Here is a 27,119-nt window from a genome sequence, read left to right as displayed (position 1 = left end):
AACCCTTAGAATAAAATAAGCCATGATCAACATAGCCTTTTAAGATAGCTTAGAACACGCTTTGCGTTAGTCCAATGGGAAGGATTTAGAGAGTGCATAAATTGCATAATTGGTTAATTGAATAAGCAATCTCCGAACAGGAAGAAAAAAGAGACCAATTATAATTTTTTTTCAAACACAATGTGCTATAAAATTAGTGAATGCCAAAAAAGTAAATGTAAATGCTAAAAAAGTTCTAATTTGTGAACAAGTTAACTGTTGATAGTAAGGATGAGAGTAAGAGCATCCCCTTCAATAATAAGAGAGTTTCACTTACTAGAAGTTGCAAGTTGAGCAGCTAACAATGCAGCTTGAGCTTCACATAGAAGCATAAGCAATAAGTAGGTGCTTCGTGGCAACTAAAATGATATTCCCATCATAATCACTAAAAACAACAGCTGCCACAACATAATCTGATCAAATAGCTACATCAAATTAGCCTAAATATTGTGAGGAGGGGAAGACAAGATGTAAGAAATTGAGGAGTCTTGCCAAACCAGCATGTGAGCTCTAGAAGAAAGGGTTTAATTGAGGTATCGATCATGGGTTGCACTACATTGTGGATGAGTTGATAAATGTGGTCCATAGTAACAGCAGCATGAATTTGGAATTCCCAAGTGTCCTTCCTTGGAATGGAAAGAAGCTTGTGAGGCTTTAGGGGCTCGGTTGCTAAACGATTTTGGTTCAATACTATTCATCTCATTTTTGTATTTTTTCAACATTTTCTTACTTTTTATATCATATCAATCACTTTTTATTACTATTAAAATAAAAAAATCACTACAAAACATTTTTTTATTTTTTTTATTTTTTCATACCAAACATTCTTATTTTTTTTTTTTTTTTTAACATCTATCAATTTTTTGCTACAGTATCTCTAACAAACACACTATAGATGATTAATCTATTTAGAGATATTGATTGTTGAAACCCTAAGCATTCAAAGGCCAATAAAAGTTTCTTCAGAGGATTATAGCAAATGGCAATCTAGGAATATATGCTGTAGAGATTCTAAGGGGTTTGTAAAAGGTGCAGATCCAAGCCTCAGGATCATCAAAATGGATAAACCTTCAAAGATTGGCTCTCACAGGGACCAAGTTCCAAGCAATCTTCAAAAGAAAAATGCTTTAACCTATGTTGAAGTCTTAAGCCCCAAAGACAGTTCCAATCTTCTAGTGCAATGGGACGATCGAGGAGATCTGCTAAAAGAGTCTTGGAAAGCAACTTCATGGAAAAATGTGGTAGAAAATTGTCCAAAGGGTGAAGGGACCCAAGTCCATCTATCTTGAGAGCTTCATTGAGGGATATGAATGTTTTGAATTTGTTGGGATCATTCAGCAAATAGGAATTATAGCATCTATCCAGGGGTTGGAGAAGTCCAAATATTAATATTATGCCCATTATAGATAAACCCACATACACATTATTATAAAATCCCTAGTTTTTTTTTTTCTTTCTTTTTATTTGTTATAAAATCTCTAATTTTTTTTTTTTTTTTTTTACATGTTCATACGATGGAGATTCGAACTAGTGACATCAATTTCATTAAGCGTGATCTCAGCGATTGAGCTACCTATTGAGAATTTATAAAATTCTTAGTTGAAACACAATGTTATAACATTCGGGAATGGCAAAGAGACAACCTTGTGAATTAAAAATAAATAAATAAATAAAAAATAAAAACTAAAGTTAAATATCTTTAAAAAATGAAAAAGAAAAAAAATCTACGTGTCATTTAATTTATAACGAGTCTGGCTTGGCTTGCTCTTCCCCCCTGTAGGTTTCCCTATACGAGCCACTTAGCGACGGAACTTCCACGTCAGTACAGCTATCGCAGCTTCTCTTGTTCTAGCGCCCAATTCGGCGTTCCGTACACCTCTCTCAGCCCAACTTCTCCGCCTGACTGCCTCTTGCGCCTCAAAAGTCTTGGGCCTCTTCGTCCTGCCTCTTGCCTCTTGGCCTTGACTCTTGAGGCTCTCTCTCTCTCTCTCTCTCTCTCTCTCTCTCTCTCTGTACTTGGGATTCCCTGTAATTTGCCATAAAAAGTCGCAACATTTAGGTTTTAGTGTTCAGCTTTCCAGGATTTGGCAAGGCAAAAAGCACCCCGCAAGTTGAAGACCTACTTCAAGGTCCAACAGTCCAAGTCTCCAAGGTAATCAATATTCAATTTCAATCCACACCCACTTCCCATTTCACCTTAAATTTGAGGAAAATCTTGTTCTTGATTTTTTTTTTCGGGTTTTTTTGGAAGTTATGTACTTGTGTCTTTTTATGTAAGTTTTTTGGATTTTTTTTTTTTTTTTTTGAGAAAGTTTTTTGCTTAGTTATTACGTAGTTTCCGCGGAGAATAGATGGTCCAAAATCAATTTAGTTACTGTTTTGAAGAATTTTTTTTATATTATCTTGCTTGAAAGTGGATGGTTTTCCAATTTAGATATTGTTTTCCAGTCTTTTTTTATTTTTACTGTTTTGAGTTCGCAATATTTGTTTTTGGCTTCACAAGCTAAATGGATTAATCATTTATGATTGCAGCATTGTTTTGTCTTGACTCTCAGCATTGTTTTTGTTGGGGCTTCAGGGAATCTTGTTAGGAGAACGAGTCCACTCTCAAAGATACTATTTTTTCTTGGACCCGATAGATGGTGCTTAGTTTATTTTTCTAGTAGTTTATACTAATGTGTGTTTGTAAGGCAGATTAAGATTTCGAATGGCACAAACATATATAGAGACCATATGTATCTATGGCTGTGTTTGGCAAAGGAGTGGGCTGGACCGGACCCAAAAATCCAAAAAATTCCTCTAAAAAATCAACTCCAACATTCTTACTTTTTACATCACACCAATTACTTTTTATTACTATTTAAATAAAAAAATCACTATAAAACAATTTTTTTTTACTTTTTTATACAAAACGTTTTTACTTTTTTCTCTCACATCAATCAAATCTTCTACGGTTCCGGCCCATTTCCTTTTTCAATCCCTTTGCCAAACACACCCTATGTGCTTAATTATTTATATAAGTTCCTCCCCTCATACCAAAAATCCTGGTTCTGCCCCTACGGAAGAGCATAGCAGAATTTGGCGGTTGGTTTTCAGTTATTAGTTAGGAGTGTATCTGTAAGGAAGTTCCTCGAAAGTTCTTTTGTTTTTTTTGGTATGGGTTACTGCATTGAGAAAACCAAACTGAGGGTAATCTATTAATAGGAAAATAATTATAGTGGATTGGTGTCATATGTGGAAAAATTCTGGTGAATTTGTTGATCACCTCTCCTTCTTTACTCTTTGGTGGCGAGAGCATTGTGGTATTTAGTGTTTTCTTGGTGCCCTCAACATTTCCCACCTCTTGTTTGTGGACGGTAGTTTGATGTTTTGCGGGGCTTATCTAGATCATCTTTGCAATTTGCATTGTTTATGCTTTGAAGCGATTTTAGGGTTGAGAATTAATCTGGCTAAATTAGAGTCGGTCTCCATTGACAACGTCAACAATGTGGAAGGTTTAGCTAACGTTTTGGGTTGTAGGGTCTCTTCTTTACCTTGCAATATCTAGGCCTTCTACGGGAGCTTCATTTAAGGCCAAATATATATATTTTTTGATAAGTAATAACCAATCTTATTAAAGAGCGTTGTTTGGGATGACATTATTGAGAAGATAGAGCGTTGTTTGGCAGGATGAAAGATGATGCATTTATCAAAGGGTAGGAGGGTGACCTTGATCAAAAGTACTTTATCTAATTTGCCTACTCACTTCATGTTTGTTTTTGCCATCCGGGTTGGTGGTGACAATGCCATCCAGGTTGGTGGTGCCAATGCCATAGAGAAGTTGTAGCAAGACTTCTTGTGGGGTGGTATTGGTGATGAGTTCAAATTTTATTTGGTTAGTTGACCTAAAGTGTGTTCTCCGATATCTAAGGAGGGTTGGGGGCTCCGTAATTTACTTTCATTCAACCGAGTGCTGTTCAGGAAGTGGCTTTGATGTTATGTTTATGAGATAAAGGTGGTTGTGGATTCTAAATATGGCCATGCGTGGGGTGAGTGGAGTTCTAATGAGGCTCATGGGGCTTTGGAAGAATATCAGGAGGGGGTTGGGGGGAGTTTTCTAGTCACAGTAGATTTGAGGTTGGTGATGGCTCTAAAATTAGATTATAGTATGATGTGTGGTGTGGGGATCAAGCCCTCAAGGTAGCTTTTCTAGACTTGTTCAGTTTAGCCTGTTGTAAGGATGCTGTAGTGGCAGATCTTTTGGAGTTTTATAGTGACTTATCAATGGACTGTTAGCTTTCTTAGAGTGGCTCAAAACTGGGAGGTGGATCTCTTCACCTTGTTCTTCAATTTGTTATATCCCCTTAGATTGAGACGGGTTGGTGAAGCTAAGCTTTGTTGGACACCTTCCAAGATAGGGTTGTTTGATGTTAAATCATACTACATTGTCCTTGTTCCTCACAATAGCATTCGTTTCCCTTGGAGGAGTATTTGGTGGAATAAGGCTCCCTAAGTGTGGTTTTCTTTTATTGGTTGGCTGCCTCAGGAAAATTTTTAACCGTGGATAATCTTAGAAAACGGCATGTCATTGTGATTGATTGATGTTATTCGTGTAAGAAGAGTGGGGAGTCGGTGGATCACCTTTTAGTACATTGTGAGATAGCTAATGCCCTTGGGAATACCATATTTAGCCTTGTAGGGTTGCCATGGGTTATGCCTCGTTGAGTGGTAGATCTTTTTGCTTGCTGGATAGTGTTTTTTGGTAGAACTCTGGACAATATTATATGGAAGATGGATACTTTTTTCTTCACTATTTAGGCGTCCTCTTGTATGCTTCCTATGTACTAGGGTTGCATCCCTCTGCACTTTTTGATATACATTACATTACTTATTAAAAAAAAAAATTTATATGGAAGATGGTTTTGTCTTGTCCTATGGGGTGTATTTGAGTGAGAGAAATGATCGAAACTTTGAAGATAGTGAACGAATGGTAGAGGAACTTAAGGATTTTTTCTTTAAGACTCTCTGTCATTGGACAGCTGCCATGGACTTAAACATTTCTAGCTTTCATGTTTTTCTTGATTTTTTTCTTCTACTAGTTAGGTGTTTCTCTTGTATACTTCTTGTGTACTTGGATTGCACCTTTTGCACTTTATAATGAATTGCGTTTACTTATAAAAAAAAAATTATTTATATTTCAGTGGGGTATTCCGAAGAAGGTTTTTGAGTTGCCCCTGTGTTGGAATGGTGGGTTTAGTTGTCAAAGAATTAGTGTTATTTGGACTGCTAAACTGATCTTATGCGGATTTCTTTGGATGGAACGGAGTAGTCAGATTTTCAGTGCTGTTGTGCACCTCTTCTCACTGATCAAGTCTTTATTTTTGAGGGCATTATATGATTGGATGTTTGCATAGGCAGTGTCCCTTCCACTTCCTTATCTTCATTTTTGGATATACTTGATTCTATTAACTTTAAATTGGAAATCTTTAGGGATGCTTTTACTCATGCTGTGTCTACCTGAGTCTCTTTCTTTTTAAATAATTTTCTGCTTATAAAACTGAACATGGGATGAATTTGATGTTGTTTATACGTTATATAGTTAGCTGATTGATGCACTAATGGCTTTAAAGTCTTTGAGATCTCCTTTGATGGCGCCGTCTCTTTTGCCTCTTACAATCATTTTTTTTTTGGTCTAGCACTTGATTGTAATTTTTCAACCATTGTGTTCTGTACAGTAGTTAGAGGGCCTGAAACTTCTAAAGCCATGTGGATCAGTGGCTGAAAACTTGCTTGACATTGACAAATCACAGCTTTGGTCTTGGGGTTGCAGTGATATTCACTTAGAGACAGCTTTAAAGATTCCAAGGTTGCAGGAGCTGACATTTATGTTTACCTTTTCCTGTTTGGTTATCAAGCTGAACATACTCCATACTGTATTTGAGCACTGGAATTTTTACTGTAACCAGGATGAGCAGATCTAATTGGCTAAAAGTAAAGGATGAAAAGGGTAGTAGGCACAATTGTGATGAAGGAAGTGCTGCTCGAACAAGGCCTTTCAGCTTTGAAGAGATTATGCTTAGAAGGGAAAACAAGAAATTGTCAGAAAATGTGAAAGAGGTAGCTGCTGAAGTAGGGAACATATCAAGGGAAGAAATTATCAAGGATGTTTCTGATTGTTTTGAATCTGAAAGGGGTTACAAAGAAAATAAAGACGCTTTCCCTATAGTGGAAAAGCACGTTTCTGAGAAATCAGTGAAGGTAAGTTCCAGAAAGAAAGAAGAGAATAGTTCCATGAAGAAAGATGCTGTAGTTAAGGGGAAGGACACAGAAAGCTATGAGTCAGATACCAAACTGAAGGATAAAAAGAACAAAGGTTTGAGCTATGAAGCTAAACTAGGAAAAAATGACAGAAAAATACATGGTAGAAGAAAAGATAGTGAGTGGTTAACTGACGATTCTGCAAATGAAGCTGAAAAGAAGCATTCAAGAGATTTGGCCTCTAAAGATAGACATGCAGATAGAAGTAGAGGAAAGCCTGAACGAGAAAGCAAGAGAAAATATAGAAATGGGGATGATGACAAAAATAGAGACTGGAATACTGTGAAGAAACATGATCAAGGGAAACAGCGTGATTTGGGTGTTTCGGAGAGAAAGGAGAGGAAGGAATTATCAAAATCACGCTTTGAAGAATCAAGGTTGAAAAGGAGACGTTCAAGGAGTCAAGAACGTGGGGCCAAAAGTAGAAGGTCCATTTCAATATCACCAAGGGCACACAAGCCTAAATCTCATCATGGTGGGGAGCACAGAGAGTTTTCCTCACATTCTCTTAAGGATAGGTCTGGAAGACAGCATTCTGATATTGACAGAAACAGAGTATCAAGTAATGGTTCGAGTAGCCATTATCAACGACATGGAGGATATACAGGTAGGCTTGGTGGCTATTCACCAAGGAAGAGAAGAATTGAGTCTGCTGTTAAGACTTCTTCCCCATCTAGTCGTTCACCAGAGAAGAAAAGTGCTGGATGGGATCTCCAACCGGTGGGAGCAGCTACCGTTTTTTCTGGTCCAGTTACTTCTAATTTTCAGTCATCAAGCCAGGATGTAGTGTCAACTGTAAATGAGATTGCCAGTGCTGTTTCTGTTTCTGTTTCTTCAACGGCAATGTTGTCTCTTTCTGGGGTGTCTACTGCTTTGCCAACAAAGACAAATGTCTCCATTGACTCTGTTCAACTAACTCAAGCTACACGGCCTATGAGGAGGCTTTATGTAGATAATATACCATCTTCAGCCTCTGAGAAAGCTGTAATGGAATGCTTTAATAATTTTTTGCTGTCTTATGGTGCTAATCGTGTCCAAGGAACCCAGCCATGTTTCAATTGTGTTGTAAGTGTCACTATATATATATATTTTTTGGATATAACATTTCATGCAGGTTTTTATGATAAAGAACTCTTGCCTTACCATATTTAATTGCAGATAAACAAAGAGAAAGGCCAAGCTCTTGTGGAGTTTCTTACACCTGAGGATGCCTCTGCAGCCCTTTATTTTGATGGCAGTTCCTTCTCTGGCTCCATTCTAAAAATTAGACGCCCCAAAGATTATGTTGAAGTGGCAGTAAGAATGACTATCCTACCATCTCTTTCTCATTTTCCTCGCCTTTTTCTTTTGGTTGCTTGTTTTATCTTATCTGTTGAATCTATTGAAGTGTAAATAATTGCTTGATGGTTTTACTTAGAAGAAGTTTTCTAATTCATTGTTGCGTATTGTCAATTGTTCTTGCTAAAGCATTGTTTATTGGCCTCATAAATGTCCTCTGGATGGTTATGTGAGCTATATCGGAGTTTTCTTATTTGCGAATCTTACATTTTAACATTCCCTAATCTAAGAGCATGCCAATGCTTAACGAGGTGTGGACCCACTATTGTTGGTTGAACTATAATCTTCAATGGCTGCAAGGGAAGAGAAGCCAATTTAACAACCAAGTTCATCTCTAATTTTAAAAAAGCGTGAGCTCAAGGATGACCAAAAGTCCAAAACTGAGCCAAGCACACCCAAGCATTAGAATTGTGGTGTGGTGTGGTTGTTTGGAGGAGGCTTGGCAATGTCTAATCAATCAATCTTGAGCTTAAGCCAAACTGACATGGAGCTTGGAAGAAGGGTCAAAGGCTAATTGTAAGTCTACAGCCTTGTAAGCAACTCAACTGTGTACTAAGTTTTGGCGTCTGGCCCTTCAGCCTGATGTATTTTGCAGTGAACCACAATTGCTTTTTTCAAAGACTTTTGAGAACTAACTGAATAGGAATTAATTACCTGTGGTTCTTGCCTTTTTTAGCCAAAATTTAGGCTGGAATATTTGGTAGTGAAGGACTCAATTTTTTTTTTTTTTTTTAATTGAAAAATACATTTGTCAGAAACTGAGTGGAAATTAGTGCCAATATGTGTATAAGGAAAAATATCTGATGACAAAGTCATGTCTGTGAATGACACTGGTATGCGAGTGTTATGATGTCAAATATTCACCAAATAAAGAAAAATTGTTATTCATTACATAACTGATTCAAAAGGCAAATTATTTGGAATATAGGGCTGTAACATTTCCATGGGTGGTTCACAATGTTACCATTAGTCAGTTTCTTAGATCTTGTGCATTGGTGGAATGGTCTTGTTGATGTGGTGCATGTCTACCAGACATAGGGATATAGTATTCATTAATCTTTCTTATAAATTCATAATATTGCGTTATTCCATTTATTGCTTATAAAAAAACATATATTGCGTAATTCATGTCTTTCTGCGTATATTGGTGTTCTTGACACTAAACAATATACAGCTCATGTATGCAGGTATGTATGCATTTGTACTGCATGTAACCTTTGGGGCTAAAAATGTATATTGTTAGCTATCAATTAATTGAGGAAACCATTACCTAGAAATAGGTTGTACCACTGCCTCTTGCAGCAATGTGCACTATATCTGATTGCGACTTTAAGCTACTTTAAGGTGTGAACCTCAAGTGTTAGCAAAAAATTTTCTTTTTTCGAGCACAAGCAAAATTTTTTCTTACTAACAAGTTTAGAAGAAGTTTCATAAGATAGTGAACTGTTTTCATCATTATAGAATTATGATCCCTTACGAGCTTCTTTGACTATTTTGCCTGGCAAATTTTTTATTTTTTTTGGTCAATGGTGTATGAAACTTTGACCCCAGCATCATCCTCACTTATATCACTTCCAGTAACCTTAGCTGCTACGATTTGTTGTGTTTGAAAATTTGAAAGTTCAAGATCAGAATGTCATGTATGATTAGGTATAACTTCATTTTGTATCTTATTCCTTAGGAGCCAAATAGAAACATATCAAGACTGTCTAACTTTGGAACTTTAACATAAAGGTCTCTCACCATCTCTCTCTCTCTCTCTGTCTGTCTCTTTCCCCTCCTCTTTCTGGATGTGTGAAAGATTGATCCACAGATGATGCAAATGGGCAAAGCTGTCGACGACAGTACAGCAATTTCGTGCAAAATGCCAAAGCTTATTGAAATCTCCTCACCTAAGACCCGGCTAGTGGCCTTTTATGTGTTTGGGGAGGGGGGTTAATTACTGATCCTTGAAACTAGGGAAAGGTCTGATCATTTTGACTTTTTATATGATGCATGGTTAATTTTGATAGGTTCCTTATTTATGCTTGCATCTTGTAAGCAAATTCAGATTGCTTGTCAAATTTAACACTAGGAACTGTTACTGTAGCTTCAAGAGTTTTCTATTGCACATGGAATGATCTATTTCTCCCGTTATGTAAGCCTTTTCTGACTGCCATGTTGGAATCTCTTAAATAGGGTGTTTATGTTGCGTATATCGTAATTCACGTTCAGGATGGTGATGAAGCTGACTCCTAAATAAGAAGATTTCCAGGTGTAGTGACAAATTTGATGTGCTTGCAGCCTTTTCTTTTCTGGTTGGTTGGGTAATTAATCTCAGCTATTAAATTAGTAACTTGCAATACAATTTTGCTTATGAGATATAGTTCTTTTAGGGTATCTGCTCTCATTCTCAGTGGAGATATCTGCACTCTGAATTTCTGCATTGCGGTGTGTGACTTCTAGTTCCCCTTTTTGCTAACACCAGTGACTGTTGTGTGCCCATAGGTTATCATCCTTCTGGCAGTTATGTGGTTGCACCCAAAGTTTATAAGTTAGCCTCCCTTTTACAAACCTTGTAATCTTCTATTTTTCTTGAAATATCTGTTATGTGGGTGGAATATTCTTCTCCACATAGCACCCAAGAATATATATTTTTTTTGATAAGTAATCGACGCATATCAGCAAAAGCGTAAGCTGCCCTTAGGTACATAGGAAGTACACAAAAGGAAGCACCTATCTAGAAGGAGCATAGCACAAAAGGAAATTAAATGCATAATGGAAGTCCTAGGAAAGGAGGCTAGGTTCTTTATATCCTTCTCTTGTTTAGTTGGCATATTAATGGCCTGAACGAAATTTAATGATGACCTCCTTTTTCATCTCACATTAATGTGTTTAAGATGAAAAGATGGAAGTGATCCAATGTTCTGTGGTCAATGAAGCCTTACCCTAACTGCACAAGGTAGTCCAGATAAACTATTCTATGTATTCAACTCTGTGTAACTCCATTCAATTTTTACAAATGAATCAATTGCAGGCCTTTCTGTTTTCTCAGGCTCAACCTAAATTCTGGTGTCATTTCTCTTGTTCTTGTACTGCCTTCAATTTGAACCAAATCACTTGTCCTTGTTTCTGCTGTCTACTGTATTTGTAGCATGCTTGCATGTTAACAAACCATCTTGACGAGATTTGTTGTTTCATGATATGGTGTCTCCTCTATATCTCATGAATGCATTAAAGCAACCTTCTTATGTAGCCCTTATAATCCCTAGTGAGGATATTTATAGGGTCTTTGTCTGAGGAATGAATTTGAAGGAATGTGTTGCAGCCAATTTGCTTTATGTGAGGTGAAGTACCTCAGTAATATGGTGAGATGCCAACTAAACCTAGACCAAGAAGTATGACTCCTTGTTTGAATGACTTGAGATGCATTAGTTGTTCCTCCAGTTCTTTGTTTGTTTTGGTGTTGTTATCTGTTCCTTGGTTTGAACCCCTAACCCATAGCTTACTGTTATCTAACCCAAGTCTACCACTAGCTAACCGGAACCTGAAGGAAAAAAAATGGCTTTGTTTTCTTTTCAGAATAGCTGCTTTCATCATTTGTGGTTTCATTTCTTGGCTTTCCTTCATCAGACTTTAATGCATCCTCCATCAGTACTAGGTTAAATTTACTTTAGTTTTGCTGCCTAAGCATAGTCTTCTACGAATTTTAGGCACCTTTGGGTTTCTTTTGGACCATGGTCAATTAGTTTATCTGTGAATACAATTATAGCCTTACTGGTTAACACTCACCTTCAATATTTAATACATGCCTATTATAATCCAGAACTCTTTCTATGTAACTTTTCCCACACCATTTCGCGATTCCGGTTACAATTCTCCTCTGTTTCTGTTCATACACCCCTGACCACTCCATTTAAATGCTCTTCTTCATGTCAATATATGTGGTTGATTCTCCTTTTGATTTTGATAAGCCACTGAACTACTTGTAAGTACTTGGCACCTACCCCCTTTTATTCCATGTTCATTTGAATTTTGTTCATATGTTCTTGTGGAACAATATTGTTAACTGGATTGCACCATCACTGCCAATATGCTAAGTTTTTGTGGGAATACCTTATCCCATAAAGCTTATTCTATATGTTTCGGTAACTTCTCTTACTTCAGATATTTAAACTTCCTAATGGCAGATATTGGATTTCAGTTTACCCTGCTGCAAAATGTGGCCTGGCACTTATTATAGAGAAGCTAGCCCCATATCTGTCAACTTTGATGAAGAAGCTTCATATCAAATTATAATGATGCTTGGAAACATTTAAATGGAGCAAAATGATTCGTCAATGTAATGTAGTGAGAAATGGTAGTTTTCTTCTAGTTCTGCTCAGAGTAAATATTCGTAGTGTAATGCATTGACTTGATGATCGGTATAGACAAGTAACATTCATAACTCCATATGCTAATCAGGGACCTTATGTTACCATAATTATTGCTCTATTGCCATAGTGCTGATTGGTACAGAATGTTTCAATGCGTTCATCCGGTTGTACATGCATTTCATTATTTAGGGAATCTGTCACAAGATTCATGCTTTTAGTTGTCATTTTAATTTTTGGAAGTTGACAGTTAGTTTTTAACATGTGTACCAACCTTTCAATCTTTCTTAATTTATTAGTATTCTTTTATTTTTTCTTTTCCACAGCTTCATTTCTGTCATATTTGCTTCAAATAATAACCATGATATGTTGTTGGTTTTTTATCCTTGTTGGACATACTCTTAAATACATAGGATGATTGATGAAATCATGGTATTGAATAATACGAATAAGGGAAGCCCTTAAATAAAAGGGCAGATTTTGGACATCAAACACCCATTTTCACCATTTTATTTTAAGTTTTAGGTGTTAATTCATAACATTTCATCATGGAATCTGTACTATGAGATTACCATAGTAGGGTCCCCTCCCTCCTTAAACTTTAAATCAACACATCGTGCTAACTGTTTCAGATTTTATTACTCTTCCTTTTCTTTTCAATCTTCATAAATTTAGCATGATTGTATATGATTAAGTTATTCTATTCCGTAAACAGAAGCTATTATTGGTTCAACTAGCACTTTCTACTGCTGCTTTACAGTTTCTGAGGTATATTGTGCTTATTATCCATGTAGCAGGTTTTCAGACAGTTGCTATTTTATGCAGACTGGTCACCTGGAGAAATCAGTGGCTGCAGTTGAGGCAATAAGTGATGCTGTGAAGGATTCACCTAACAAGGTATGAGTATGATGCTAGTAATTTCAAAATAACTGCTTTTGTATTAAGACAGCTGTAAAGTAAGGCATCTTTATGTTACTTTATATTGATTCACTGCCTAAATATCATTGTCTCTTTTAGGATTTCTTTTGTTTCCCATTCTGGCTGTACTTACTATCTTTTGGTGTTAATTAGCTTTTTGTTAGATAGTGGGAGAGTGTCTATGCCCTTCTTTTCAGATGGAGTATCTGCATTAATTTTATGCTTCGAAGTTGTCTCCGGATTGAAGATTAATCTAGCTAAATTGGAATTGGTTCCCATGGGTAATGTTGAGAATGTGGATGGGTTGGCTGGCATTTTGGGCTATGGGGTTTCTTCTTTACCTATGAAGTATCTTGGTCTCTTGTTGGGGGCCTCCTTTAAAACCAAGTTTATTTGGGATGGTTTTATTGAAAAGATAGAGTGGCTGCTGGCTAGTTGGAAAATGATGTACTTGTCTAAGGGGGGCATGATTACCCTTATCAAGAGCACCCTTTCCAATTTGCTTAAGTTGGTTCAAGGCTTGCTCTTCGATCTTTGAAGGAGGATTGGGGGTTCATAACTTGCAGATGTTCAACTGTGCTCTCCTAGGGGGAATGGTTATGGTGCTATGCACATGAGAGAGAGGCTTGGTAGAGAGTTGTGGTGGATATTAAATTTGGATGTGCGTAGAGTGGGTGGTGTTCAAATGAGCCTGTTGGGGTGTATGGAGTGGGGTTATAGAAGAATATTATGAAGGGTTGGGGGAAGTTTTCTACTCATACTAGATTTGAAGTGGGAGTTGGCCCCAAGATTAGATTCTAGCAAGACTAGCACGACCTGTGGTGTGGGGATAAGGCCCTAAAGGAAGCATTTCCAAATTTATATGGTATTGCTTGCAGAAGGATGCCTTTGTAGTGGCCCACCTGGAGCTTTCTGGTGGCTCCAATCAGTCATTGGGAGGTGGATATCTTTGTCTTGTTCTTTAGCTAGCAGGAGATGGGTAGGTGAAGACAAGCTCTGGTGGACTCCCTCCAAAAAATGGTGTTGTATGTGTATGAGGAATGGGGAGTATGTGGACCATCTTCTTCATTGTGAGGGTGCTTGTGCCTTATGGAATTTTTTTTTCTTCAGGTACTTTGGGTTGTCTTGGGTTATACCTAGCCGAGTAGTTGACTTGCTTGCTTGGTAGACTGTTGGTAGAACTCGGAGTGCTATTGTGTGGAAGAAGGTGCTTTTGAAGGGAAATAAACAATAGAAATTTTGAGGCAGAAGAACGTTGGAGGAGCTTGAATCCTTTTTCTTCTATACTATTTTTCTTTGGACTTCATTTATTTCTCCCTTAGTGCTTAGTTATCATGATTTTCTTGTTCTTATTTATCCTTCTTGTTAGCTAGGTGTTTTCTATTGTATACTTTCCGCATGCTTGGAGCACCTTACGCTTTTAATGATATTTCAATTATTCATTAAAAAAAATATATTATTCACTCCATGCCAAGATAAGCTTCTTCCTTTCTTTTTTTGGGATGTCTAAAAGTAAGTTTCCACTTTCCAAAAGTGGAAGCACTTCTTAATTTTCCTATATTACCGTTGTCTTTAAAAGAATCAAACGAGATTTTCATTAAAAATCATGCCTACTGCTAATCTAGAGCTAAGGGCATTTTGGGAAGATTACTGTTTAAATTGTTGTGTGTACAGTTTTGTCTATTACTTTGCTTGCACATGAAAAAGACCTGCTTGCATTTCCTCACGATCTCATGTCACTGTAGGCGTCATTTTCCTGGTAAGTAGTGCATTTGTCCTCGCCAGTATCTTCCAGGCCTTGTTTCGTCTGTTTTTGTAGTTTTAGTTTGGATCCTCTTCCACTTAAGAGATTATATGTATTTTCACAAGTTATACTTATTAAAAAAATATGTGTTTTCACAAATTCTACTTATTAAAAAATATATATTTTCACACATTCTGCTTATTAAAAAATATGTATTTTCACAAATTCTATTCTAGTGCTTGAGTTCTTCTTCATATTTTCCATTCTATTATTCAGGATGTTCATGATGGAAAAATGAATAAAGCTGAAGTATGAGATGGCTGTGACTGACTGCTTGCCTTCACATTATTGATTGATTTCTTAGACATTCTGGATTTTGGAAGTTAGGTTGAGCGTTCCGGTTGTTTCTTTTTGGTTTCTCTTTGTATATTTCCCATGTTACAAAGGCTACCCCTCCCCACTTTTTAAGAATTTCTTGAATACCAAAAAAAAGAAACTGCTCTTTCGCTCTTTCTTTAGGAGATAGTGAGATGATTTTTCAGTCTTTGATGAAGGGTTAAATGAGGTGGGTCAGACCGAGTCTATAGGCCCTTTGTTTGTGGGGGCTTTGTTTACACTAATGAAGTATTTTGGATTTTGACCACATATCTTCGTTTCTTTGGGGATTTTTCCAAGATGGAGTGCATCAGAGCCTCACTAGGGTTTTGAGCAAGAGGAAGTTTAATCTAGTGTTACTGTAGTAAACAGACATAAGACAAAAAATGATAGACAAGCCAGATGTTTGCTGGACCAAGCAGGCTTAAGGGTGATGGATACTTGTGAACTACTTTTCTAAAAGTGCATGCAAAATAATATGGGAATCCATTGGAGTCATTGCACAAAGTTTCATTTTTAGTGAAGCTTTTGGTTCTGAACCAGAAGAGTTTCGTAACTTGGTTCTGTCTGTAGGTTTTTATTTTTTTTAATTCTTTTCTGACCTTATTATTGTGAACAGCTATTATGTATATATGTGCGGTGAAGTATTGGTTACCAACTTCATATCACATAGTCCAGTTTGTATATGCCAACATGTGTTAATAATAAATTAATGTTAATATACCTGAGGGTCACAGTTGAGACTTTCATACTGAAGTGATGTAATTGCGTAATGTCTTTTTTCAAAGTTTTGAACCGAAATTTTCCTTGGTTTAACTTTTGTGTATGTATTTTTGTTTTTTGTTTGCCCATATCATTGGCACTAAATAAATGTAATTCAATAAATAGTCACCTTCAAATGAATCCTGTTACTTTATAGTTTGAGTTGGGACTTTTATCCTCTTTCTCTGTGTATTTTTGGGGTCACGTATTTGTTGTGGAATGATTCTGCTTGATGTAGTTGTCCAAGGTACTCTAATGATTTATGTTTCTACCCAAGAGCAGACTCCTTTCCCTGTAATTTGAAGGTAGGTGATGTCTTTTCTTTATCTCTTCACACATGTCAGTTTTACCTAGGGTAGTCACCATTATCATTAGAATTGGGAAAAGTATTAATAGCATTACCTGTTGCCCAAATTACAACTAAGGTTTTTAGTTGACAATGATATACATGTTTTAAATTTCAAGAGGGAATCGCTTATCTTAATTTTTTTAATCTGTTCTACTTTCCATTTTATGTCTTAGTTTCCTTGGGATTTCACTTAGTTTCATTTTTTTTTTTTGCCCTTAATTTGTCTGAATCTGAACTTTTTGTTTCATGGTGTGATGTGCTACTTTCCCTGGTTAATATTGTTGATATGTTTCTTACTATCCTTTTTCTTTTTTGTGTTGCTACAGATATTCATTAGTGGAATTTCAAAGGCTATTTCATCAAAAATGGTAATATGTTTCAAATATTTGTATCTTTGATTCATTATAGATAGCATTTCCTTATATACATGCTCTTTTTTATATCCTCACTTCCAATCAAGCCCTCTTTCTTTGTTCCTTTTTTGGTTTTCATTTTCCTTTATAAATGGGATCCCTTTAGTGATTGGGCCTTTATCCTGCTTTCCAGCTTATGGACATTGTTAGTGCCTTTGGACCTTTGAAGGCCTACCACTTTGAGGTAAAAGAAGAGCTTGGTGAACCGTGTGCTTTTCTGGAGGTAATACAGCCAGCATCAGCATGTACCTCTATAGTTTTGTTTCTGATAAATGCTTTGCAATAAGAGGTTAAGCCAGTGTTTGCTTGCACAAATTTGTTTCTTACTTTGAATGAGATTTGTTTGTCCTTGTGGTGTATTGCAGACATGCTATAATACCATTTAGTCGAGTTTCTCATAATGTAAATTGGATCTTGATGATTGATTATCTATAATCATTGTTTCTGAATAAATTGACATGTCCAGTATTTACTATAACTATTGAAAATTGTTCTGAATTATTTGATATTTTCTACATTTACAACTATATGATAGCTCAATCCTTTGATTTAACATTGTGCTCAATCCTTTGATTTAACATTCTGCTCTCTTTGTCCCCCCATCCCTTCCCCCTTTTTATGTTGCAATGCCATTTGTGAGAGGGCTAATTATGCAAAAGGCCTATGATTTAGGGTGCCCAACCTGGTCAAATCTCGTTTTATAGTTGACTTTCAGGAAGAGAAGTTATCATCATCATTATTACTATTATTATTATTATGGTTAGGATAGAGACGTTATTTTTGATAAGTAATGTAATTTATTAGAAAAGCATAAGGCGCCCCTAAGTATACTGGCAGTATACATAAGAGGCTCCTAACAAGCAAAAGAAACCAAACAAGACAGCAAGGAACACCCATAACCCACACAACCCAAAAAGCCCTCAAACCCAAAACCCACCAAACAACAAAGCCCCCAGGCACTCAACGCTAGAGAGTGTGAGTCTTGCCTTTCCTCCTCTAGGAGTATACATAAGAGGCTCCTAACAAGCAAAAGAAACCAAACGAGACAGCAAGGAACACCCATAACCCACACAACCCAAAAAGCCCTCAAACCCAAAACCCACCAAACAACAAAGCCCCTGGGCACTCAATGCTAGAGAGTGTGAGTCTTGTCTTTCCTCCTCCTAGAGGATGCTCCCTTAGCATCATAGTTGATGGAGCATTCTAAATTCAAAAGCTCCCTTCTACTCTTTACCTTCTGAGGAATATCCTCTAAGGTATCAACAGACCCTCACATGGATCCCCCATCAAAGCCAGTCCAAAAGGGTGGCAGGGGTGAAATCAGCCAAAGGGTAAGGAAATTCTCCGTCTTTCCCACCCCAAAAATCTCTGTCCTCCTTTTCACTATCCACCAACTCCGAAGGCAGACTGCATCCAATTGGCCACTTTTGGGACTAGGCCAACTCTGTCACCGCAACAGAAGGGGCAGGATAGATAAGTTGTTATCAAATAGTGTTTCTTGTTAAAGTGAATAACTAAGTCCGAATTTTAGTTTAGACCTGAGTGACATTTGGATTGAAATATCTCAAAACCGGTGACCTCTAGAGTACTTCTAAATTCATCATTCTAGATCTTACAAAGAGATCTTGTACTAGTTCCTGATAAGCTGTAATACCTCCAGAAGAGCTCATATTTATTGGAAAAAAAGAGCTAATAGCGTCTTTAGACTCGAAAATTATGTGAAGTGGTGTTGCCTACTTGCCTTTATGAAAATCTGTTAGTATGTTTGTTGGATGTGTCATTATGCTTGTATGTGTTATTTACCCATCAAAAGGGTTGGCATTCATCTTAATTCTATCTCTGGTTGATTGCCCATAAGAATGGTTGCCTAGTGGTTGAGGCTTGTGGTCTTAAGGAGTATCACTCCATAGATCTCAAGTTCGAGACTTGCAACGTGCAAACTCCCCTCTGGGGCCACACCCCCTGGTGTAAAAGCCAGCGATTTACCCTAATTCGTGTAGGGAAACTTCTGAGGGTGCGGTGCACGGGTCCGAGGCCTACTCTGCAGGGGTAGGTCTAAAGAGCCTTGCCTTATCGAGGTTCCCCATCATCAAAAAAAGAATGGTTGCCTTTTCACTCGGAAAATAATTATTTTGATCTCTGTTCTTTGTGTCCTGTCTATGTAACAAGTACACTTCCATTTTGTGTGTCAAACACTGATATGCATGCTCATTAGAGATAGTTTTAAGCTGCAGAACCTGCATTGAAGGTTTTTTTTTCTTCTTTATTGTTCAAGTTTCAATTTTTTTTTTTTAATTTTGAATTTGCCATGGTCTCTCTTTTCAATGTCCATGTCAGTGACTTCATGTGCTTGTTATATACTGTCCTTTACTTCACTTGTTGGTAAGTCTGATGAAGGAATTCACTCAATATTATATGAACTGTATTTAAGCTTGAATTAACTCTTCATCACTTGAGTCCATATTTAGTACATTGGGTTTCATGTCTATGACAAACATATGCTAGTTGAGCATCAGGACCACTAGAAACTTGATGTATGTCAAAAATTGACCGTTATACTCTTTTTGTTATAATTACTCTCTTCAAGTTTTGGCTTTCCTTTATATTAGTAAAAAAACCTTCTCTTCTGACCTTTTCAGTTTCTTATGACTTGTTTATACTGTATCAGTATGTAGACCAATCAGTTACTCTCAAAGCTTGTGCCGGTTTGAGTGGTATGAAGTTGGGAGGGCGAGTACTGACTGTAGTTCAAGCTATTCCTAATGCATCATTCTCGGTACTTTATCACCACCCTTTCTTCACCTGAGCTAGTCCACTCCCAGTATATTTTCTATTTACAATATTCTACCTTGAGATGTGTTACCAGGAAAATGCTGGATATTCTCTTTGCTATGGAATCCCCGAGCATGCATTGCCACTTCTCAAACAGCCCACACAAGTCCTAAAGCTTAAAAACGTGGTATGGCATTTGTGGTTGAGTCAACATTTTTTTTTTTTTTTGGGGTTTAGTGAGGTGTTATCTAATCTAATCTGTTATCTTTTGCCAAATATCTTTCAAACAAATTTATTCTGGGTCAAATTAATTATCATTTTTTTCTATATGATTCAGTTCAATCCAGATGGTCTGTTACCACTGTCCGAGCAAGATGTGGAAGAAGTTCTGGAAGATATACGGTTGGAGTGTGCAAGGTCTTTGAGAAAACTTTTTTTTTATTTGAATTTAGGGCCTGTTCGGTTATTTTTCAAAAACAGTCTTCTATTATCAGATTCATACCACAGAAAGTAGTGCTGAAGTGGCTTAAGATTTCAGAGAGTTCCTTCAGAACAGCATACTTTCAGATAATATCAAAATGATGTTATCAATTGCTGGCTATTCTTCTCCGTTTAGGGAAAGCCCAAAGCAATGTTTCTAGTTTTTCTTCTTTACCATGAAACACTTCCTTTTCTTTTGGTTTTTTAGATAGACTCATATTTATGTCAAATTTAACTGTCCTGCAGATTTGGCACTGTTAAATCTGTTAATGTTGTCAAGCACAGCAACAGTCATATCACCACATCAGAAGCATGTGAAGTTATCAACAATTCGGAATCTGCTGGGACCTGGCAAGACTTGCCGTGTGATGACAAAAGGGCAGAGACGGATGCTTCTTCAAGAAAAGATGTTGACTATGAGCCCAGGCATATTAGCGACGTAGATTTTCCAAGTGATGTCAAAGAACTTAAAGAAGATGAAGCTGTGAAGGAGAATTGCTTTAGTGATAATAAACCTGCTGATGATCTTGGAGAGGATAAGTCATGCCAAATGGGTCAGCTTGATAGTAACATGGTTGTTGAAGATCTAGGCTGTGAGAATGTATTAGAGAGTGTCTCCGAAGAACTCCCGAACCAGCTGAACGGCGGTCAGAAAGATCAATCGGAATGCCACAAGGTTGCTGATATTATTCAAGCGAAGGTCATAACTTTGGATAACGAGTTGATGGGCGAAGATTGGTCAACTTTGGAGGAAGCTGATAGCAAGTCGAAGGAGGCTTCTGCTGGATTGGATGTCAATTTGGCTATGGAATCAGATGTTACGGAGAGGGGTGACAATGAGAAACAGGATTGTGATCTTGGACATGTGTTTGAGCCATTGTGTGTTTTTGTGGAGTTTGGAAGAACAGAAGCCGCTTGCACAGCAGCACATTGTCTGCATGGGCGCCTTTTTGATAACCGGATTGTGACGGTGGAGTATGTTTCTCTTGATCTTTACTGGGGAAAGTTCCCGAAATGAATCCATTTGAATAGCTGGTACTGGTTACGATTTCCAGTGCCTTAAATTTCCACAAAAATACGAATCTGACAACTGGGTCCTCAGCACACATTTGTTAATGATTCGGGGTAGGGCTCAGTCATTGGTTTCAGTTTATAAAACAATTTCAAAATTTTGGAAGCCAGCTACTTAGACATGTAAATCTTGACCGTGGCCCCAAGCACATGCATAGGAATGCCAATCAAGTGAAATCTTATGAAAATGCTTCATATTGGCCTTGTCTAGTGGGGTGCTTGGCTTTAGCTAGTTGCTGGATGCTGCTTGAGCATCTGAGAATCTGAGATGATTTACATGCTGAGTTTCTTTGTTACCATTTAGAAAGGATGATCATGTTGGATTTGGGATATTGTAATCCAAATGAAACGATGTGGATCCTGGGATTTATTTAATTTTAATTGCACTACTTTCAATGAGCGTAGGTGCGATTTTACACCCAATTATCTTGGTTGTCTTCCAGTGCAGAAATGACATCATATTTTCTTGATAAAAGAAAACCCACTTCCTTGATGCTTTTGGAAACTTCAATTTAATTTGGATTTTTGCATGAGTTGTGTTGAGGGAATGGCCATTTTGCTTGTTTGCGTGGCAACCAACAGTGTAATGTACTTGGGTTAAATCTAAAGGCTTCCTGCCATTGTAAGAGCATCATGCTCAACCTTTCAGTTGGTTCAAAGGATAATTTGTTGGGGGGTTTTCGCTGGTTTGATGGAAATGAGACTGAAATATAATAATAATATCTTGTTTTGTGTGGGATTAAAGCATGTTACGGTCAAGTACAACGAAAGGGCAATGTAAACCTTCTTCTATCAGGACATTAGTGCATTAATCTTGGTTTTGCACCCCATTCTCACCATTGATTTTAGCTTAAGAATATTGGTTCTGCTTTTTGACTTGCATTGACCAATACATTCATTCTATGATAACTTTTCATCTTCTCTTTTTCTAAGCAAATTAGAAAAGTGAATCAAAAATACCAAAAAAAGGATGGATTTTCAACAACATAGTCAAAACGTTGGAATATACAAACAAATAGTAAGAAATAGACTAAAAAAATGGTCCAGTCCTCTCTAAAGGATCATCTTGAGCGGTTACTGGAACAAAATGAACACAAAAATGGACAAAAACCCTTTTCAAATTTTGGTTAATAGACTGTAACAAATATCGAAAAGGTAGCTGAAACTTAAAAGACACTGTTAAAAAAATTGAAACACTAAAGAATGAAGGTGTATTATCTCCGATAACACTGGTCTACACTACAAGAACAAAACACAGTAACACAAAGAAACTAAACTCCCAAAACCTAAGAAAAACTTCCCATCATCTTTGAACCGCTAGTGGTAAGTTTAATTTTTAAGTTGTAGTAATTGCCACGTGGTAGTGCCACGTCTGTTTGGAAGTACACGCAGTAAAATGCAGTGCCCTAGTCAGCACTCAAGCGGAGAAAAAACCAGAGGCCACAATGTAATCTGACAGTCGTTATCCAACAACGGCACTCACCTCTTATTCCCCGAAAACATTTTCTTCAAACACAAAAACAATCAGAAATTGTTTTGAAGGGACAGTGAAGCAGCAATGGCAGCGTCCGCAACTTCGGGAGTGTTTTTGACAAACGCTTCCAGTCTGTGCTTCCGCAATACAGATTCCTCAAAGAGATCGTCGATGAGGACCAGAGCCGTGTCGGAGCTAGGGTTCGTGACCTCGCAATTGAGCGGCATCAAAATCTCCTGCAACCAATGTGATGTTATCGGAGCCCTCTCTGCCCCACTCACTCCTCGTATTCAGCCTATTGTTGCCCGTAATAAAAAATCTCTCTTTCTTTGTTTCCATGTTTTTAGTATACAAATATATGTGCTGGAATGTGGGTTGGAATAATATCTACTTGTTGTGGGTCAGATTGAAGGGTAAATTTGAATAAGCCCTGTGTTTGTCAGTTCATGTATGAGCTGATAGTTTATGGGTTAATTGTGAAAATGGGAAAATGTGTGAGCTTGAGGGTGTTGTGCTGAAAGTAGTTTTTATGTAAAATTAGTGCTCTAGTATATGTTTGTAGCGTGCATTGCATCATTTTGTTACCATATTAGATTTTCGATAAATGTAAATGCTGGGAAAGATAAGGAACTAATTATTTGTTCAGAGGTGGGATGGGGTGGCCTCTTTTTAAAGAAAAATAAGGGAGAGTTGTTTGAATAATTGCAAGAAAGACCGATGAATGTGGCACTGGAAAAAAGTGATCTAATTTTAATTGGAGTGGAAAGAGGCTAGAGGGTGAAATAACATAGGGAAGTGGTGAAAAGGATACAATTGACTAAGAGGTGATGGAGAGTGTAACCTTAGATACGATAGAATGGCGAAAAGGGTATAAGTCTACCCTTATTAGTTAAAAAAGGATACATGAAGCCAACCCTGATTTGGCTGGGATTGAGGTTGAGATGAGTTGGGTAACTTCATTTTTTTATTTTTTTTGATAAATAATCAAGAATATCATTGAAAAGCGCAGAGGAATGTAACCCAAGTACACATGAAATATACAAAGATACCCCTTTAAAGATAAAAAGAAGAACATAAGTCTACAAATTGATCCAATGAAGAAACGTGAGGAATGTTCATTTTAACGTTAATTGAAGATGTAATATTTAAATGTGTGAGCAGTTGTTGCCCTCTTTGCTTTCTTTCGAATGATTGTTGTCCTTGCTTATCTAGCTTCCTATGCTTTATAAAGTGATTGGTTGGTACCATTGATAACCATTGCAGTGGCTTTTGTTAGAACTAATCTCATAATATGGTTTGTTTTTTCAGGTAGGATCTGTCCCTTCACTGGGAAGAAGGCGAACAGAGCAAACAAAATTTCTTTCTCAGCCCATAAGACCAAGAAGTTGCAGTTTGTGAACCTACAATACAAGAGGATTTGGTGGGAGGCTGGTAAGCGCTATGTCAAACTGCGGTTATCAACCAAGGCATTGAAGACCATAGAGAAGAATGGTCTGGATGCTGTTGCTAAGAAGGCAGGGATAGATCTCCGCAAGGAGTAAAGCGGCCGTTGGTACAAGCCTTTGGATGTGTTGGTAAAGCATGTTTAGTTACTTCATCCTTGTTATACTTTTTTAATTTTGTGTTTCTTTCCTGTTGGATCTTCTGTTTAAATGAAAGTTTCATTGCTATAAGCCTACAAGTTTATTTGTTTCCTGTGAAGATTTTTTTATTGGTAATGCCCTCTTGAATTTCCCCCTTGTTGCTGATGCCAAACCAAGATAGTGGAGAAAATGGAAATTGTAAGAAACAAAAAAAAGTTTAGGGATATTAGCTTCCCCTGATTTCAAAAGAAATTCTTCTGTCATGGATGACATCCTTTGTGGGTTTCTTTAAATTGCATGACATTGGAAAATAGCATGTTTATTATGAATGTAAAATTGTCGTTTCATTGAACATATGGACATGCTACCACTCATTCCTGCAAAAGTATTCATGACTACAACTTGACACCCAAAAAACCAAAGAAGCCGAAGCTAATATTTCATAAATAAGCAATTGCACGCAGGAGTAAAATCTCAGTTCAACACATTGACAATAAAATCAATTTCCATTAACATCTCTGCTTTTAACATGTATGTTAAGTCCCGTTTTGGCAACCATGGCCGGAAATGTTAAGTCCTGTTTCTTCACACATGGAAAGAAGCTCTGTTTTGGAAACCCAAAACAAAGGGCCGGGGAAAGAAGCCATGTCATTCATGATTGTTTTTCCATTTTATTTGTTATTTTCCTTTGCAAACCATATTCTAGTATCTTAAAATAATACATAAAATGGGCAACTACTCTAATCTATTGTCACACGGGAAGAATTGTTAGAATTCTTTCTTCATTAAAATCACCTTCTTATCAAGAACGGGCTTGAAGTAATCTCGAATCGTAATCAGTATTATCAATGAGGTAATCAAAGAACATAAAAGATAAAATTGGCAATGAAATGCTTCTAAGGAGCGAATTGGTATGCAGCGGCTACAAAAGCCGCTAATCTAACCAACATACACATAAGTGCACGCTTGAGGCTTCGCACTATATTAGAGCATACATACAAGTGTGTACACTTACACATGCTTGGTGTGAGTTGGGTGTGAAACTCTCTTTCTTTCAAGACTCTTTCAAACATTCCATTAAAAACAATTTTTAAACCACGAAGTAGATATATATTAATATATACATAGATACTGATTTTGAAAATTCTTGAACAAACTTATGGTCTAAAATTAATGATAGAGATACGATTTGTATGCTCAAAACTTTCTGGTTTCATTGTATAATATGATTAAAAGAGTACAAGGATTTAAACTTTCTGGCAATTGGATAGATCAGGACAAAATTAGGCGACGTGTTAACTTGCTAAACCCACTAGGAGAAAATATACTCTGCCAGGCCAGCTTGATAAGAAAGCAAAAGCAGGAATATTTTGCTCTGATCATTATTGAGTCCAGAAAAGACATGATATACCATGTGGGCAGTGGGCTAGGAGCCTAGGGCATTCAAGCATCCTTTATTCATATTCTGAATCTCGATAATTGGGGTGAATATGCTTCCAATTTGGCTTGGACTAGCGCATTCATAAACGTCTTATCATGCCACCTCTTCTCTTTTCGTTTCTGATTTTTACCTAAATACGCATCGAACACTGCCTACCCTTGCGGCCTATAGCCATAGACTCGAATATTTTTGCTTCTTAATTAAGCTCAGTATCAGAAGCATGAGCTCAGCAGCATTACGTATGCTAGGCGTGAAAAGATCCACTTGCGATTATCATGGCTAGATTGTCCCCCAAGAAAATAAAATATCGGTATAGACTTCGGCTAGAATACACTCTTAAAAATCGGTTAAAAGATTTGTTAAGATAGTACTTAAGCAATGTGAGACAATTATAATTGTTGGAAATAAATTCACACTACAAGCCCATCAAATTTTAGGCCCAATAGCCAAAGATAGGCCTATGAAGATATTGATTAAATAACAAGGATTATTTAATTAATTAATAGTCTTATATTCCAATTAGGATAATACTGGAATAAAGACGTCATACTTATCTCTACAAGATGACTACTCAAAATTATCTCTACATGATATCTGTTGAAGGTTTATTTTTACATGATAGCTGTTGAGTTTTATGTCAACTCTGGACTCTCAAACCAATTCAAATAAGAAGATCCAGTTTAAGTCTACTTCAGCTCCTCAAGCCTATAAATGTATTGAATTATTGTGCGCCGAAGCATAATATTTCTCTCAGGAATTTTCTGACTTTGGCATCGGAGTGTCCCCAGTTTTGTAGTGACGACGACGTATTGAAGATCCCGAAGAAAGTGCGTCCACCGTGTTAAAAACTGTTCTAACAATAATCACATATTATCATATTTTGGAACCAATATCCACAGCGGCTTACTGTATAGATACTAACCCAAAAATAGCCATTTTCACTATGCTCCTATATAGTACGTACCAAGGTATTGATCGCAATCCCTTTACTACATTTGATTGATTACTTGCTCAACATGAGTTTATATATACGTAGTTAAAATTGTACTTGAGTAATGTATAATACTTAGGATCGTAACATATATTCGGGGCAGAAAGAAAAAGAGTACTAGCTAGCCATTGGCTCTCGAAAGAAATCTGATCAGAAAATAAAAATCTATAAAGAATCACCGGCCAAACTATTTGGGTCCATCCATGCATATCATGAGGGGGGGAAAGCTAGATGGCATATCCCGTGATTCCTGTGCTATATAATGGGGCTTGGGTTGTAAGTTTTGTAGCAAGAAGGGAAGAGAAAGGTAATTGATTTGTAGATTTGTTGTGGTATTGATCATTCGAGCATGGCATATTATCAGCCGGCGGAGCTCCAGAAGATTGGGAAGGAAGGTTTTGGCATCATAGACAAATGCTTTGGGCGACCCAAGAGGCATGGTAACAAAATAATTTATCAGGAGAGCGAGGTTCCTCAAATGAAAGAAAGTATTAACAAAAGCAACATGCAGCCAAGCAGCAACATTGCGGCCCAAACTTTCCGTGTCATCTACAGATCAGAAGTCAAGTACTACTATCATGGATGAAGAGGGTCGTTTTTTCTACGAAACGTGACACCCCATTTCTGTGTGGTGGGTTAGTGAAGATGTATGGTTCGTATCTATTAATTACTAGTCTGTTTGATGTATTTTGTGTGTGTGTTTTTTACTCTTTTAAGGAC

At 37.1% G+C, this 27,119-nt stretch overlaps 2 protein-coding genes across 4 annotated transcripts; both read left to right on the top strand.

Moving 5' to 3' along the window:
- The first annotated feature begins 1,833 nt into the window (after positions 1-1,833).
- LOC132177208 (splicing factor U2af large subunit B) lies at positions 1,834-21,440 on the top strand. 3 transcript variants are annotated; one of them, XM_059589459.1, is made up of 11 exons: positions 1,834-2,191; positions 5,754-5,884; positions 5,985-7,401; positions 7,495-7,632; positions 12,852-12,923; positions 16,501-16,542; positions 16,721-16,810; positions 19,256-19,363; positions 19,454-19,546; positions 19,697-19,776; positions 20,086-21,440. In XM_059589459.1, exons 3-11 carry the CDS (start codon positions 5,986-5,988, stop codon positions 20,855-20,857), a joined length of 2,811 nt encoding a protein of 936 aa, XP_059445442.1. In that variant the 5' UTR covers positions 1,834-2,191; positions 5,754-5,884; position 5,985; the 3' UTR covers positions 20,858-21,440. The 3 variants fall into 3 exon arrangements, with proteins under 3 accessions (XP_059445442.1, XP_059445441.1, XP_059445443.1); XM_059589460.1 differs by having other exon boundaries at positions 2,102-2,191; positions 5,757-5,884; XM_059589458.1 differs by having other exon boundaries at positions 5,754-7,401.
- Positions 21,441-22,344: 904 nt separating this feature from the next.
- Positions 22,345-24,057, top strand: LOC132178872 (large ribosomal subunit protein bL28c). The gene is made up of 2 exons (XM_059591446.1): positions 22,345-22,691; positions 23,693-24,057. The coding sequence occupies exons 1-2, from the start codon at positions 22,469-22,471 to the stop codon at positions 23,923-23,925; spliced, it is 456 nt and encodes a 151-aa protein (XP_059447429.1). The 5' UTR covers positions 22,345-22,468; the 3' UTR covers positions 23,926-24,057.
- Positions 24,058-27,119: the final 3,062 nt, after the last annotated feature.

This window comes from Corylus avellana, chromosome ca4, assembly GCF_901000735.1.
Source record: "Corylus avellana chromosome ca4, CavTom2PMs-1.0".
Lineage (NCBI taxonomy): Eukaryota > Viridiplantae > Streptophyta > Magnoliopsida > Fagales > Betulaceae > Corylus > Corylus avellana.
The sequence above is the reverse complement of the archived record's forward strand: the minus strand, read 5'-3'. Positions and strand labels throughout refer to the sequence as shown.